This window comes from Lepidothrix coronata, unplaced genomic scaffold (assembly GCF_001604755.1).
Source record: "Lepidothrix coronata isolate B3197 unplaced genomic scaffold, Lepidothrix_coronata-1.0 Scaffold174, whole genome shotgun sequence".
Lineage (NCBI taxonomy): Eukaryota > Metazoa > Chordata > Aves > Passeriformes > Pipridae > Lepidothrix > Lepidothrix coronata.
In genome coordinates, this window is record NW_016690354.1 from 1,927,632 (window position 1) to 1,943,071 (window position 15,440).

The 15,440-nt window shown below is 38.5% G+C and overlaps 1 protein-coding gene across 3 annotated transcripts in view; it reads right to left on the bottom strand.

Moving 5' to 3' along the window:
• Positions 1 to 15,440, bottom strand: part of PRMT8 (protein arginine methyltransferase 8) — a 57,638-nt gene that overhangs the window by 10,437 nt on the left and 31,761 nt on the right. For all 3 annotated transcript variants that reach the window (XM_017830165.1, XM_017830166.1, XM_017830168.1), the window contains exons 4-8: positions 13,135 to 13,290; positions 7,342 to 7,405; positions 3,596 to 3,738; positions 3,120 to 3,207; positions 531 to 646 (exon numbers count right to left, since the gene is read on the bottom strand). In XM_017830165.1, the coding sequence (XP_017685654.1) occupies positions 531 to 646; positions 3,120 to 3,207; positions 3,596 to 3,738; positions 7,342 to 7,405; positions 13,135 to 13,290 (567 nt within the window). The remainder of the gene's footprint in view (positions 1 to 530; positions 647 to 3,119; positions 3,208 to 3,595; positions 3,739 to 7,341; positions 7,406 to 13,134; positions 13,291 to 15,440) is intronic.

The window sequence follows — 15,440 nt, forward strand, 5'->3', positions numbered from 1 at the left end:
TCTGGAGTAAGTTAGTTGTATCATCAGACAGACAAGAAACTGATGCTTCCATCTTTTTTACTGCAAACAAAATTCATTTACCCCTTCTCCTCAGCAGCATTCCATCAGTAATTTCCAATCTCTATTTACAAGAAGGTAGGGCAATTAAAATCCATATCTAAATACACCATGTCTCTCTTTATCCAGTATTTGCATACGTAAAATTTGTAAGAGTCTTGAGTTACAACTTGCAGTAGCCAGATGAGTAGAGTCACAAGGAACATCTTGCTTTTGGGTATTCCATAAGAAATCAAGGTATCAATGCTCATGCTTAGCTCATGTGACAGTATTAAGCATGTGCAGCATACCAGTACTGACTAATTTAAAACTGCATGTCTTTCCTTCTCAGCATGATAGCATTCTATGATGATGGCTTCTGCAGCTAGATAAAAGCATATAAAGGTAGCAGTAAAACACAAGTAGCAGGTCTCCAAAGAATCCTACAGTTAGTTGTAAACATTCATAATTGAGTATATTTGGAATTACCAAACCTTTATTAGACAGGCATTGGTCACCACTTGCTTTGGATCTACTATGTCCACCAACGGCTCCTTCATGGCAACATCCCTAATACAGGTCATGTCAAAGCCGTACACATTCTCCCACCCTATCAATGCAAAGAGATATGTCAAGATTAGCAGTAATAATAGAAAGTATATTTTGTTTCTCAAAGCATTTTTCATTTGAAAGAATTTCTTCCATCCCCTAATTTTCAGATTTCCTCTTTAGCTCTTTGCTCTCTGCCCCAGTTGTCTATGTCATCACTGTTATTTTACAGATAATGCAGTTGTGGCAAAATAACCCCTCCATGTACATCTTTGAAGAAGTGGTCTTTGTTCTTTGGTGTCTCCAAAGCCATGTTATATGAGATTTGTTGATGATTATTGTGGCTTTAGACATTTGAGAGCGTTGCCCAAAATCATATAATATGTCAGGCTGAGTCTTTGGAATAGCTGTTAGGGTTGTTCTGTCCTTTCCTATCCATTCTGGTTAATGCTTTTTTTTTTTTCATAGATCGCTATTCAATCAGCACTTTGCATGCTCTTTTGATTATTTAAGTAGTCTTAGTTTCAGCAAGTGAATTACTGACAGGAGTAGAATTACAGCCGTGTTTCAATATTTGGGACATCCAAGTTTTAATCTACATGTACATCATGACAGAAAAGCGAAATGGAGGAGAGACAAGATGGTGGTGCAGACAGATAGTGAGATGGAAATAACTGAAAATACAGGGTACGTAAAGCGAGGGGGAAAGAGAAATTAGAGGTGAAATTAGAAAAGAAAGTGTCTTAAGGGAAAACAACATTTTAGAAGAGAAAAAGAGAACCTGAAACATTTTTTTTAATTATGAACCCCCTCTCTCCCCAAGTTGAGAACAGAAAAGAAAAAGGCTCAAGGTCTAGAAAGGAAAGGGTTCAAACGCGAGGTGAAAAAAGCACATAAAGGATTTTAGGCCAAAATGGCTTTGATTGCTTTACAGAATGAATGCTTCATACATCCATTTGAATCTGTACATTTTGTAAGGAATTTAGCTGTCAAGGTCATCATGTAACCAAGGAGAAAAATCTAGGCTGTGCTTGAGGAGGAGATATAATTCACCCTAGCACCTTCAGAGACTTCTTGTCACCACCGTGCTGCACTGGGCTCACTTTTGACCTAAAACAGCAAATGTGACCAATTGACAGTTCTGTGTATTAGTACTGAATTTGATTACAGAGACACCAAACTTTCTTCTGAGAGGAGGTGAGAGGCAAGGGGTTAGGCTTTTTTATTAAAGATTGACCAAACCCACTAAATTAACGCAAACTTTTGTATGTATCTTTGATTAATATAACTGCTTAGGAATTTTGTGGGGTTTTTTATCCCCTAATGGAAAATGCCTTTAAGTGAAATTATCCAGCTCTGAAAAATAAATAAAAGCAAAAAAATTTAAAAGGAAAAGAAAACTGAAATAATGTAAAACTTACTCATTTCATCACAACTATTATGATCTTATGATCAAATAAATCCAAACTTGTGTGACCTGGGGACAACAAGCTGAACATGAACCAGGAGTATGATCTTTTAGTGATGAAAATGAACCACATGCTAAGACAGGAGGAGTGTCTAACAAAATGGGGTTTGCTTAGCCTGGGACAGCAAAAACTAATGGTGGTATCTACTTGCTATCTGCTACCACATAAACAAAGAAAAAGTCAGATTCGTTTCTGGTGATGAGGGAATGAAGGCAAATCTCAGGAAGGAGAAGCTACGGAATCCCCATCTCCTGACAGCAGTGCAGGGCCCTATGAGTGACTTACTTTAATTGTGAAATCTGGCCTGCTTGGAGCAGGAGCCTGGACTAGGTCACCTGTAGAGGTCACTACTTCAAGGAAATCCTCCCAACATTTTAAAAGCAAGAGAATAGTCAATTTTATGCATCTACGAAATATATATATATATATATATATATATATATATACATAAAAAAATTTAGAACCCCTTTTAACATAAAAGTAAAATTGAAATTTCTAATCTTTATTTTTAATTTAAAAATTCTCACAGAAAATGCTTTTAAAAGTTAAAAAAAGCATTACATGTTGTGTGTTTTTTTTTTCCTTGACGAGCTTATTATGGAGATATAATTTTTTCTAGGGTTATTTTGTAACATTTGTAACTAATTTGCATTTTATTATTTTTCTGTTCTTGTTATGTTAAAAAACAAAAACAAGGACCTGCATGGCGAAAGAATATTACCAATTTTCCTGGCTGTTATGGTAGATTATATATTTATTAAAAGAACCAAAAAACTAAATCTCCTATAATACACATTTTAAATACAGGTAGGGGTATTAATATAACTCTAAGCAAACTCTACATCAATTTACTAATGCATCTTTCTTTTGTGCACTTTAAATTACTGCAAGTTTCCTGAATTTATCAGCAGACTAACGTACTCTTAATGTTCACATTTATACTGGAATTCTGGCCTGGTCAGTATGATTTCTTGGCTTTTGCAATCCTTTGCCAATAATGAGATTACAGTAAGCCTTTATAAATCAAATATTTTAGGGAAATAACCACAGAAAAGTGTTACTCACAGTGAATTTTGAAGTCCTTGTACTGTCTGTCTTCAATTGCTACCACGTACAAAGCAGCTCGGTCTGGAAACATTAGCCCTCCAGGTTTCTGTTGATGAATTTTGGGGAAATGGATCTCGTAATCTATTCACCTGACAAAGACATCACATTTTGAACTGCACATACAAAAACCAGACAAGCACCCCTTGCATGCCTTTATTGTTTTCCTTCAGACTGTCACACCAGCTTTAATCACAGCAATTCTTGCAGCCTGTAGCAATGTCATTAGGTAGTGTCTATACAAATTTCACCAGCCAGCAGCTAATCAAAAGCAAAGCTCTTTCACTGAGATTCCCTTTTTTTATCTTAAAGCCCAAGAAACGGCACTTGGAGATGTAACTGAATTTTATTCTGGTGCCAGTAGCAAAGGGAAGGCTTTTAGTCAGAAAATAAATGATGATTGCTCCAGCAAGGAGTATGACATGCAGAGCACCTACCAGCCACTTGTCTCGTGCGAAGATGACTGTGTTTAACATTGACTCATAGAACAGACAGTAACCCATCCACTCGCTGATGATGATGTCTACTTTATCCACAGGTAATTCAACTTCTTCCACTTTACCTTTAAATATTGTGATTACTGAAAAGAGAATCCAAAGAAATACGTTTCACATAATAAAACACCTGAATAAGTTCCTTACTGGTGAATGTCAGGCTGACCTTTTCAATATGATTCTCTTCTTGAACGCCTGTAGATAAGGGCTGACTCCACGTGACTCAATGGATTTTAAACTATTTAAAAACTACTTCCAGTAAGTATAATAAACAGAAGTTTTAGAATCAGTATAAAAGGAAAAAACAAAACAAAACAAAAAACCAAAGGCCAAACAAAACCCCCCCATATTTAAAAAACAGAAAAACCAGCCTTACCTGCTCACCTGCATGATCTCATTTTACATGACCTTTGAAATTTGGAAGATTTCTAGATCATTGACCAAGTAATGCAAAGAATCCACCTAGAATCCTTTAAACATGCCTACAGGTTTGCACATTCATGATATTACCACTGAGATACTACAGATTATTGAACTAGGATCTAATTCTCATCTGCTTTTCAAACATATGATGATGGATTCCCAGTGAGGAAAACTAGGACTTATTCTTTCCATGAATTAGGGGGAGCTGACTCAACTGAGAAAGTCATATCTAGCCTGACAGTACACAAACAAGAAAGTTTGTACAAACAGTTCTCTCATGAAAAATAGTTTTTCATTCCTTTCTGCTTCATGATTGACTCATTCATATCTAAATCTTCTATCTGTTTTAGATGTGCACAGTTTGTTCCAGAGTTACTCAAAGTGACTGCTGGGAAACGTTGTTGTCAGGTACTTCATCACCAAATTAGTTTCAAGGAAATTAAAAGGGCTGTTAGGAGTTTGATATAGTAGAATACCAGATCTTCAGAGACACTATTACAACACAGCACATTAAATTACTGGCAATACTGTATACTACTTCACAGGATGCTGGTTATGCCCTGCAAAAGTAAATCAATGACTAATGATAGAATTCTTTGACACCAGAACAGATACAGTGCTTAAGGAAAAATTAAATGGTGGTCCATATTCAGTTCAGTTGTAACAAATAATTTTGTTTTAGGACAAGTGACACAAGTCACCAATCATTCTTGCTTTTTTAAAAAACACATTTCCTATTTACAGGTGTATTTTCAGCTTGTGACAAATACCTTACAGTGTGTTTCTCTGCTATTTATATTGCTTGCTGCAGTGCATAAAGTCTCGTGGTTCTGGATTCTTCCTTGACAAGGTAACAGATGCACTTGAAATTTAGGAATAAGGTGAATAGGGAATATTTTACTTTCCATTACTAATTGATAACATTATTCTATTACTTTTAATTGATAGCAATTTTTATTGAGGAAATGGTCAACATTCAGTTTGGGAAAGATGAAGATAATTTAATTTAGCTATAACTAGATTAGCTGGTTAAGAGTGGAAGTGTGGGTTGAGTTAACTTTAGAACTCGGCCCAGGAAAAATGAGGTTTGTCTTTCCCAAATACGTGCAGTACTAGTATGACTAACCAGATGTGACCACTTTATTTGTATAGCAAATTTATAATCCAGTGGCCCCTTAAGAGGCTTGGAACACTCTGGTTCAGACTGGTAACAAAAGTATCAGCTGGTAAGAGCAACCTGATTGGAAAAGAGTTCTCTTTCCCATTCTTTAAACTCTTTTCTTTCGCAGTACTCAACAGTTCATCTGTTGTTACACTGAAGACTATGCCTGCCTATAAGCTCCAGCCATGAGTTCTCTTTAGTTCTCATTTCTCCCAGGAACTTTCACTGTCACAATTCTTTCAGAGTGAATTTTAGCATTGTTGACAGCTGCCTGACTGACACACCTGCAGACTTTGAAGCCCTCTGTTTACACCTAGAATAGCCACAGTAAAAGCAGCAGCAGCACAAGTTCCTTCCACCTCCCTTCACTTTGATGAAACATCTTCGTAAGGCATCATGTGGGAACAGATTGTGCTGTCTCCAGCTGTATTGTATCTGTTCTGGAAACAGTGGGTTTTCTCTTGGTTCAGCCCCTTTTGCTGAGTCTGCATTTCTCTAAACATTTAGGGGGAAAAAAAAGAAAAATTTCCATGAGCAACAAGGTCCTTTGGCTTGGTACCTGGCTGCATTAAAATGAAAGTGAATGCTGGTCAGTGTAAAGTGCGAGAGTGTAAATGTTAGTTCAGGTGTGTAAATTGTTTATACTGGTGACCAAACTGCAGTCATGCAGACTGCTGAACCTGTCCAGACAAGTCTCCTGACAAAGGGGAGGGGTTTCTGCTTCTTCCTCCACAGTTTCTTAATGACTTGCTCCTTGTAGAAACAGGAGAAAGAAGTGGAGATAAATACCTTCTGCAACCTCTGGAGCACATTGGAACCTTCTAATTTATTCTGACAATGGTCCCTTCACACATAATTCCTGTTGCTGGAAATCCAAATGCAAATTGATTTGTGGTATGCTATTTTTGTTGCTATCTGATAGAAGGTCACTCCAGGAATATACGAGCTGTGCACCAAAGGTGCAGGACAATCAAGCTGAGCTCACACCTCACAGCTTTAGTGCCTTATCCCTACTGTGAAGAAGAGTATTTTGTGGTCCTTTACTATACTTCCTTCTTTTCCTGAACCAAAAGTTGCACATGCTGCCTGTCCTCTTATATCCCATGTCACTGCTGTTTCACACCACACCCCTTGAATATCCATACTGTACAAAAAATTCTCCTCCCCAAGAGCTCTGTGTTAGTCAGAAAGTGCCAGTGACAGCAATAAAAATTAGAACAGATCTAAACCAGAACAGAAATCTATTCCTGTGCCTTTGCGAGAAGAGCATCAGTGCAGACACAGCTAAAAGTGAGGGCACATGGAACAGTCCAGCCAGCTCAGACCTGACCTGCTCTGCAGCAAAGGGAAGCTCTTCACAAAGAGCACTTTTTAACAGGAGCTGTCTCACAGCCTCAGTTAAAAAAAGACGGATTTTTTAGGCTGTTACAAAGATATCTTGTGTACTGTGATTTGGAGGAGGACTGAAGGCATGAAATAGAGCTGCTTAGAGATTATTTTGTGCTAAGAATTTTCAGTAGGTTGGGGGTGTTTTTAGTGTGTTGTTGTTGTTTTTTTTTTTTTTTTTTAATTTAGAGTTTCCACATTCCTGGAAATTTCATCAGGTTTTATTTTTCCAAGAAAAAAAGAAGTTTTCTATGATAGTTTTATTTTGAGAACAGGACATTTTTGTTTGTGTGTTTTGATGTTTTGGGAAAAAAAAAAGTATTTTTTAAAAGTTGAAAGTCAGAAATCTTAGTGAAAAATCTATATTGCAGTAGAATACTTTTTTGCTTTGAACCTTATTTCAATTTGAATGTCAGTGTATGTGTGTGTGTGTGTGTCTGCTTTGCTAAATCAAACTGCCTGTTGATAAGTCCTATTTGCTTCTATTGTCTGTGAGTCTAAAAGTAAATGTGTAAGTAACAGTAATTCCTGTGAAGAATTGTTGTAGTGCCTAGAATGAGGTGCTTAGTTTTGTATTTATGTAAGTCAATTCTGCAAAACTACCATTTATATATAAACCACACAACCTAAATTAATCAGAGAAATTAATCAGTTATCTTCTCTTTTTCCTGAAAGAAAAGGATTTATATATATTTATATGTATTTATATATGCCTTACTGTTGTCCAAGTGGTTGGCCTTGATAATTTTTTCTGAGTAGTCAGATATACTTGAGCATTCAATCTGGGAAAAAAAGAAAAAAAGAAAAGCGAGAGGAAGAGTAATATGTTAAAGATCTCAGCTATGTGAATAAAATATTTCTATTGAAGGCAGCAAAGACTCTACAGAACATGTAACCATTGATAAAAAGTAAATCAAACCTGTGTCTGGAGAATCATAACCAATAATATCCTAATATTTGAATTGCAGTCTGTGTTTGAGTTGAACTGGCTCCTACAGAAAAGATTTAAAACTATTGAAATGTGGGGAAGAGGTCTTAACTACAAAATTTATATGATTTATTAATTGCATTATTTAATTTATTCCTGCTACTTTAGAATATTGCCTCCTCTCCCCAAAAATTCAGCTGAAGGGAATGAATTAGCATGATGCTACATTTCCACACATATTTTAAAACAAAATACATCCAATTTTTTTGAATAATGTTAAAATTCAAACTATGCCAATACTGGTCTGTGCCAAGAAGCAATTATTTGTCTACATGAAAATTCTATAATCTTTAGCAATGCATGCTATCCCAAAAGAATGTGGACATTTTACACATAAGAAATGACTGAAATTTTCTATTTACAAAAACATCCAGAACTGCATGTCTTTTCCTCTGATGAGTTCTGTGCTTTTACTGGGAAAATAATTACAAAGTACCTTCTAGTTTTAGATTTGCTCTTAAATTTGGTACAATCTGCACACTAGAATAAAAGCCCATGTTTGCAATGACCTTTACTATCTTTTAGAGAAATACTACATTCCATTAATCTGTTTTTTGTGCCCTTTGAAAATCATGAAGACCAAAGTTGCTTGTAGTCACTGAATCAGTTCCTAATTTACCTTTTCCAAATTTGACATTAAACTGCCAATACTACTTTGCGTAATCCTTGTCTCTCTAAATCCCCTATGGGAATGTCAAATAGAACTGTATTATCTCTAATGAAGTGTTTTATATATCCAGTGAATCCCATTTAATCTCTAAAAGCTAAATTGTGCCTGACCTCTCTGATAGTACTCACAGATGGCAGGACAATGAATGGAAGGACAAACAAATCCCTTATTATTTTTATATTGTATACGACACAGACATAATAGCAGTCACAATATCAATCCCAGTCCCCATGGGAACCTGACAATTAATTCTACTTAGCTTGCCTGTGGATATAAACTACTCCTTAAAATGTCTGGCTCAATGGCCTGAATATAAACCAAAACTGTCTTGAAGAAAGGACACTTCAGTGTAAGTCCAGAGAGTTCAAGGAAGAAATCCCTGGGGGAGAGCACCATCTTTTTGCTCCATCCAACTTCTTCCCTTACTGTAAACTGTATAGACTCTACGCCCCATCTATAGTTACAGCCATTATAACATACTCATTTTCCCTCAGACACATGGTGTGACTTTTGGGGATGGTCCTGTGCCGGGCCAGGAGTTGGGCTTGATGATCCTTGTGGGTCTCTTCCAACTCAGCATATTCTGTGATTCTGTGATTTTCCCCTGTCTGTATTCACACCTGTCTGGCATTTTCAATTCCACTGCAGATTTTGGATGATTTTTAAATAAAGCATGAGCATGTAGGTGTTTGGAGGTGGCTTTCCAACCTTTCTAAAGAAAAAATGCAGAGAAATAAAAAGTTCTCTTTCATGAATGACTACAAGTTTCCAAAAATCTACTTCATTTGCAAAGAAGCAAAATAATAAAAAAACTTAACAATTAAATGTTTCATGAAGGAATAGATACTTCAGAAAATAAACTTCCTTTAGGGTAACTAAAGCTGTTCACTGGCATTTTGACTTGGATTCTATACTGTGGTTGAATTTTATTTTAAAAAGTAACTCATTTCAGAAAAAAAAGAAAGCACTGAATTCTGTAGGTGAAGAAAAAGAGAAAAAAAAATCAGTGTTTTCAGGTTTTTTCCATGTTCTCTTTCAAGTCAGTGATCTACTCAAATCTGTCCTATTTAACAAAGCATTTGGATTTTATGAAAACTGTGTGTTCCAATAAAATAAGTTTGTACCCGAGTTTACAGTCGCAGAATTACAGAATGGTTTGGGCTGGAAGAGACTTCAAAGATCAGCTAGTTCCAACTTCCATTCTACAGGTAGGGACACCTTCCACTAGATCAGGTTGCTCAAAGCCCCATCTATTCTGGCCTTAAAGACTTCCAGGGATGGGGCATCCACGACGTCTCTGGGCAACCTGTGCCAGTGCCTTACCACCCTCATGTTAAATATATCTTCCTTATATCCAATCCAAATCTACCCTTTTTCAGATTAAAACCACTGCCCCTTGTCCTATCAATATAGGCTCTGGTAAATAGCCTTTCTCCACCTTTCTTATAAGCTCATTTTATATATTGAAAGACCACTACAAGGAACCTTCTCCGGGCTGAACAACCCCAGCTGTCTCAGGCTGACTTCACTGGAGAGGTGCTCCACCCCTCTTATGATCTTTGTGGCCTCCTCTGGACCCAGTCCAATAGGTCCACATCTTTCTTGTGCTGGGGGCCCCAGAGCTGGATGCAGCACTTCAGGTGGGGTCTCACCAGAGTGGGGTGGAAGGGCACAATCACCTCCCTTAGCCTGCTGGGCACACATCTTTCGATGCAGCCCAGGACACGGTTAGCTTTTTGGGTTGCAAGCACACATGGCCAGCTCTCATCCAATTGTCAGTATCCAGTATCCTCAAGTCCTTTTCTGCAGGGCTGCTCTCAATCAGTTCATCACCCAGCCTGTACTGACATTGGGGATTACTCTGATTCAAGTGAAGGACCTTGCACTTGGCCTTGTTGAAATTCATGAGGTTCACATGGGCCCACTCCACAAGGCTGACAAGATTCCTCTGTGTGGCATATTTTCCCTCAAGTATATCAACTGCACAATGCATTTTTGTGTCAGCTGCAAACTTGCTGAGAGTGAACTCATTCCCACTATCTATGTCATTAATGAAGATATTAAATAGTAGTGGTCCCAGTATGGACCCTTGAGTTTCTTCAGCTGTATCTGGTTCTGTGTGTGTATATTCATTTCTACTTCCATTTTACTACTCAGTCTTCGATCTAATTCTACAAATGTCTCCTCTTTTACTGTGGTCTCTTTCTCAAACAGTCACCCCATTCCCAGATTTCCCCTGAGCTGTGTCCTCATCAGCACCTTTCTATTCAAATCAGCTAACATCTAACATGTGCCTTCACTTCCTGTGTCTGCTTAACTCCTTCTTAGCCTGCACTGTCTTGTTTGTTTGAAAATGCTGTAGAATTCAGATAGTTTACTGCAGTGATTGTCCTGAGTTTTGTATGACTAAATGCAGCAGATGAACCAAGATTTCAAGGGATATTTGAATGTATTTCTCTGTCCCCCACTCACTCCTCCCAGACACCAACATCTACATGCCAATCCTCTCTTCTACATGTCTTACAACAGTTCCCCAGTTAGAAGAACATCATTGTGCGACGGATTGTTACCCTTCCACTATGGTTAGGGCTCAGAGCACATGAAGAAAGAAGAGAAAATGAGGGGGCTGGTTATGTTCAGCTTCTAGAATAGACCACCCCAATTCAACAGCTATCTACAACTATCTCAAAAGGGCCCACAGAGAAGGCAAAGTCAAACTCTTCTCTGAAGTGCACAGTGACAGGACAAAAGTCAGTAATCATGAACTGTGGCAAGGGAGTTTCGGGCTGATTGTAGACCTGGAATAGCTGCTGAGAGAGGATTTAGAATCTCTATCCTTGGACATCTTCCGAATCGGACTGGACATCCTTGGGCAACTTGATATAGCTTTAAGTCAGTGATTCTATGATTTACGTCTCTTGAAGACCCAGAGGTGATTCTAGCAGTTGGCTTAGGTAGTGGCAAGGAATAAGTTCCAACAGTGAATAAGAGGGAATAAGAAGAACCAGGCAGGGTAGTGGATGAATTTGAACCCGAAGAAAGGAAAGAGTGAGAAAGAGGAGATGGATTTTAGTGGTGCTGTAATCAGAAAACCAACACTCTGCATTTGTCAACAGTTCCCACATTGTGCTTTTTGAAAAATCACATCTAACTCTAGAAAAGAAACTGGAACATCTCAGCTCTATGTAATAACTCATGGCAAATGTTTGCTTTTTAAATGGAACACTCATAGTTTCCATCAGCACTCTTTGCCAATATGACCATAAAGCCTGAATTTGACTATAAGATTTCCACTGCTAGATCTCTGAAATACCTGCTCGTTCAACACAAATACCACTCTGCTTGCTCTGTTACAGGGTTCATGGTGAGGTAGCTCATGTGACAGGAAGGTTTAAATTCACAGGCTGTAGCAGAGGATTTCACACCTAAGAGAGTTCCCTGGATAGAACAACCCCCAGCTTCAGTACTGAACAGTCCACAGGTGAGCTGGCACTGGTGAGCCACTGAGCTTTCTGAAGGCCTGAGGTACAGTCTAAACTGTAAAGAAGTCCAAAGAAAAAACCAAACCACTACAAAAAACCACCGCCACACCAAACATGTGGAAAAGTATTTATTTTATATTTACTCGGTGAATTTTCTGTCAGTGAGCTGGCTCACTGTAGAATCAGATAAGCATCAGTGCCAGCACAAGGGAGGGAGGAAGACCATATGGCCAGGGATCTGAGAGATAGAAGGTGGGAGCACAGCATCATCATTCTGTATATGCTTATACTTTTGGAGCACTGCAATATATTTGCATGAGACTTGCATTTCTGCATCAGAGAAAGCTATGGGTTTTTCCTTCTTGAGGCTTTGAGACAATAAATTCTATATTTGATTTACAAGAAAATACATTCTAGCTGCCAGTTCTGTACACAAAATCTCGTGCTTAAGCTCCAAAACTCTTGCCAGCACCTTTTGTTTTCATCTATCTTCCATGCTCTAGTCCAACGCTCAGATGAGACACTCAGAAATAACATTGGATTTTGAAAACATAAGCCTGAGAATTGAACAGGAGCCCTGGCATTTCATGTATCATTACCAGTAATAAAGACACACAGTTTAGGTACTTAATGACATCAGTCTTCAAATGCACAGATGTAGCCAATTAAGTTTTAGTAAACAATTTTTTTAAAGAGAACTACATAGAGAGATAGGATCTAGTTCCCCTTTTCTATGTTGCATTGTGTCTGCAAGGCAAACAGAAGTCCAAAGCAGAAAGAAATCATATTTGTCATTTTAGAGTCAGTACAAATAACAGAATACTTAGGAAGCAAATCTGTGCTCTCTCTAATGACTTCTCTGCAGACAATTGCACATTCCTGCTCCTAAAGTTCAATGTATTTAAGGTAATAATTTCCTTCTGCCTCTGAAAAGCGTTATTGTTGGCACAGAAAACATGCACAGGCTTTCTTTCATGATTTGCTGAGTTGTAATATGCAGGGAAAAGTGTATTAAAGAAATTTGTTTCCAAGACTACAAAGTTGCAGACCTTGAAAATTTAAAAAAGCAAGATAGTTCCTTTAACCTCTCTGAGTAGGAGTGAGTCTCTTTAACATTATTTTTCAGCAAAGAAGATATGTGGTTATGTACCAGGTCACCAAAGGTTCCACAGATGAAAAGACATTACATCTCAATTTGGAAAAGGCACACTGGTGCAACAGAACTCTACTGAAGTCACTGTAAATCAAGCCATAGAAGAGCTTGGAGAGAAGAATTTCAAACCAAGGCAAGTAAGAAAAGGTAAATCACCAAGCCAAATTCTCAGACAAAATCCACAAACAAATTCAAAATATGAGAGAAAGTCTTCTTACCCCATATACCTTCTTGGCTCCTGCCTTTGCAGCAAACATGGAGAGGATTCCTGTGCCACTTCCAACATCAAGGACAATCTTATCTTTAAAAACATGTTTATTGTGATACATTGAGTTTCTATAGGTTAATGTGCGCACTTCATCTTTTAACATTTCCTGTGATGGAAATAAAAGCATTGTGTTACTATTTGAAGTGCTTAGATGCATTCAACACTGCCGCTGAAAGCATTCCTATGTTATCATTTAAGCATTATTAATACACAACATGAAGGGTTTTTCAAATATTTTGGGGTGCACACATCAAAGCAACTGTAAAATGATAGCTACTTAGAACTGAATTATTAAGAAGCAGCATGTTGCCCCTCGTACAATTTTATTTTGCTATTACTTCACTTTTACAATTGACAACCAGAACGTAATCTAACCACAGCACTGCTTTGGGAATAGACAGAGGCCATACAGAAATCCAAACGTTCCTCTTCTCCTAAAGCATGCACAACCCAGAGCCTCAACGAAGGGACCTTCTGAGGTTCCTCTTCGAACACAAAAGAAATTGTTTCATAAACCATTGTAAGATAGCAGTCTTGATAGCTTTGCCCAAAGTGAGGCAGGAAGCCCATAGCAGAGCTTAGAAATCCTGTGCTGTGTGGTCCTCCCTTACCACTCTTCTGTTCACTCATTTATCTGACAAATTTCCAGAAGATATTAATGTATAACCCCGACCCCTATCTCACTGTTTTAAGTTGTCATTGTTAGGTGCTGATTTTTCATTCACTGATAGCAGCAGTACATGCATTTAATTCCATTGATCCCTTGCTTTCAGGTGTGCATATGTCAGTCAAACTATATCAATAAAGAGGACTCAGGTCAAGACCCAAGTGCCATTTTCAAGAGAAGTGTAGGCCACTCAGCACACACTTTTATTTTCTGAAAATGGTTTTTTTCTGGTCTAGAAGGCTGAACTTTTGCTTATACTACTGCCGTAATTTCATAGTTGAAGCAAGTAGGCAAATGGGTTTTTTAATTTTGGTGTAAAAAGAATCTGTTCACTGTCATGCAGTCTGAGGCACTAGTGAACTGGATTGTTACATGTATCAGTTGCTCACTTACTTGTGTTGGCAGGAGACTATCTGTACGCAATAACTGCAGATGAATAAAAGGGTTTTTTTAATCATCATAAAGCATGGTTTGGCATCAGGCAAAAATCAGTCTATCAGCACTGGAAAGGTGATAGAGCACACCCTCATGGAAACAGTTTCCAAACATATTAAGGACAAGAAGGTGACTGGGAATATTTAGCATGAATTTGGAGATGATTGACCACTTGGTATCATTCTACGGTGAAATAATGGGCTCTGTGGATGAGGGAAGAGGGGCGATGTTTTTATCTTGATTTTAGCAAGACTTTCAACCCTGTTGCCCCTAACATCCTCATTTAAAAATGGATGAAAAATGGACAGTGGAATGAAAACTGACTGAACTGCTGCTCTCAAGGTGTTGTGATCATCAACACAAAGTCAGCCTGGAGGCCGGTCATTAGTGGTGTCTCCCCAAGAGTCAATACCGATGCCTTTTGGCCTGTTTTTTTTCAGGTGGATTGCATCTCTTCCTAGCAGACCTCAATCCTTAAAGAGTGTGCAATAGACATAAAAACTGAAAACTTATCATTGACACCAGCTGCACAACCAACTGTGGACCTGTGGGAGCACTTCTTCTCAAGCCATTTGAACTGTTAGGATTGAGGCAAAAAAACACCGGGCACAGCACACCTTGCTGTTGATCATCATCCTAGGAGCTGCCTAGTCACACTTGATATGCTCCAGGTCTCGTTGCTGCTCAAGTAGAAGAGCAGCAGCAGTAGTCTGAGGCTGGTCTAAGGGCTGGACAAATGTCAGCAGCCTCTACACCATGTCTCAGATCCAAATGCTTTGACAGAAGGTCTTCTCAGCAGATGGAGGCCTCTGTCCCCTGAGGGAGACTCTTCTGCTGCTATCGCTTGGCACTTGCTCCCAGTGCTTCTCCATGGTTCAGGGTCAACTGATTCTAACAATCTTTTGGACAAAAATTCCTGCCCCTCATCTACAATGAAGTCACTGACTCTGTTCTGTAGGTAGAGACCTGCAAGTGGATCAAGAGCCTTCCTCCTGTTACCAGAAGTCACAAGTTTCCAGCCTTCACCATCAGAGGAGTCTACACTTCCAAACCTGGTAAGTATAGACTCTGACTGCCCCTCCTTCCAGCACAGCTGGGGATTTAGGCTCTCGTATCTTCAGGCTCCCAGAGAAGATCCAGGTGGTCTCTTCCTC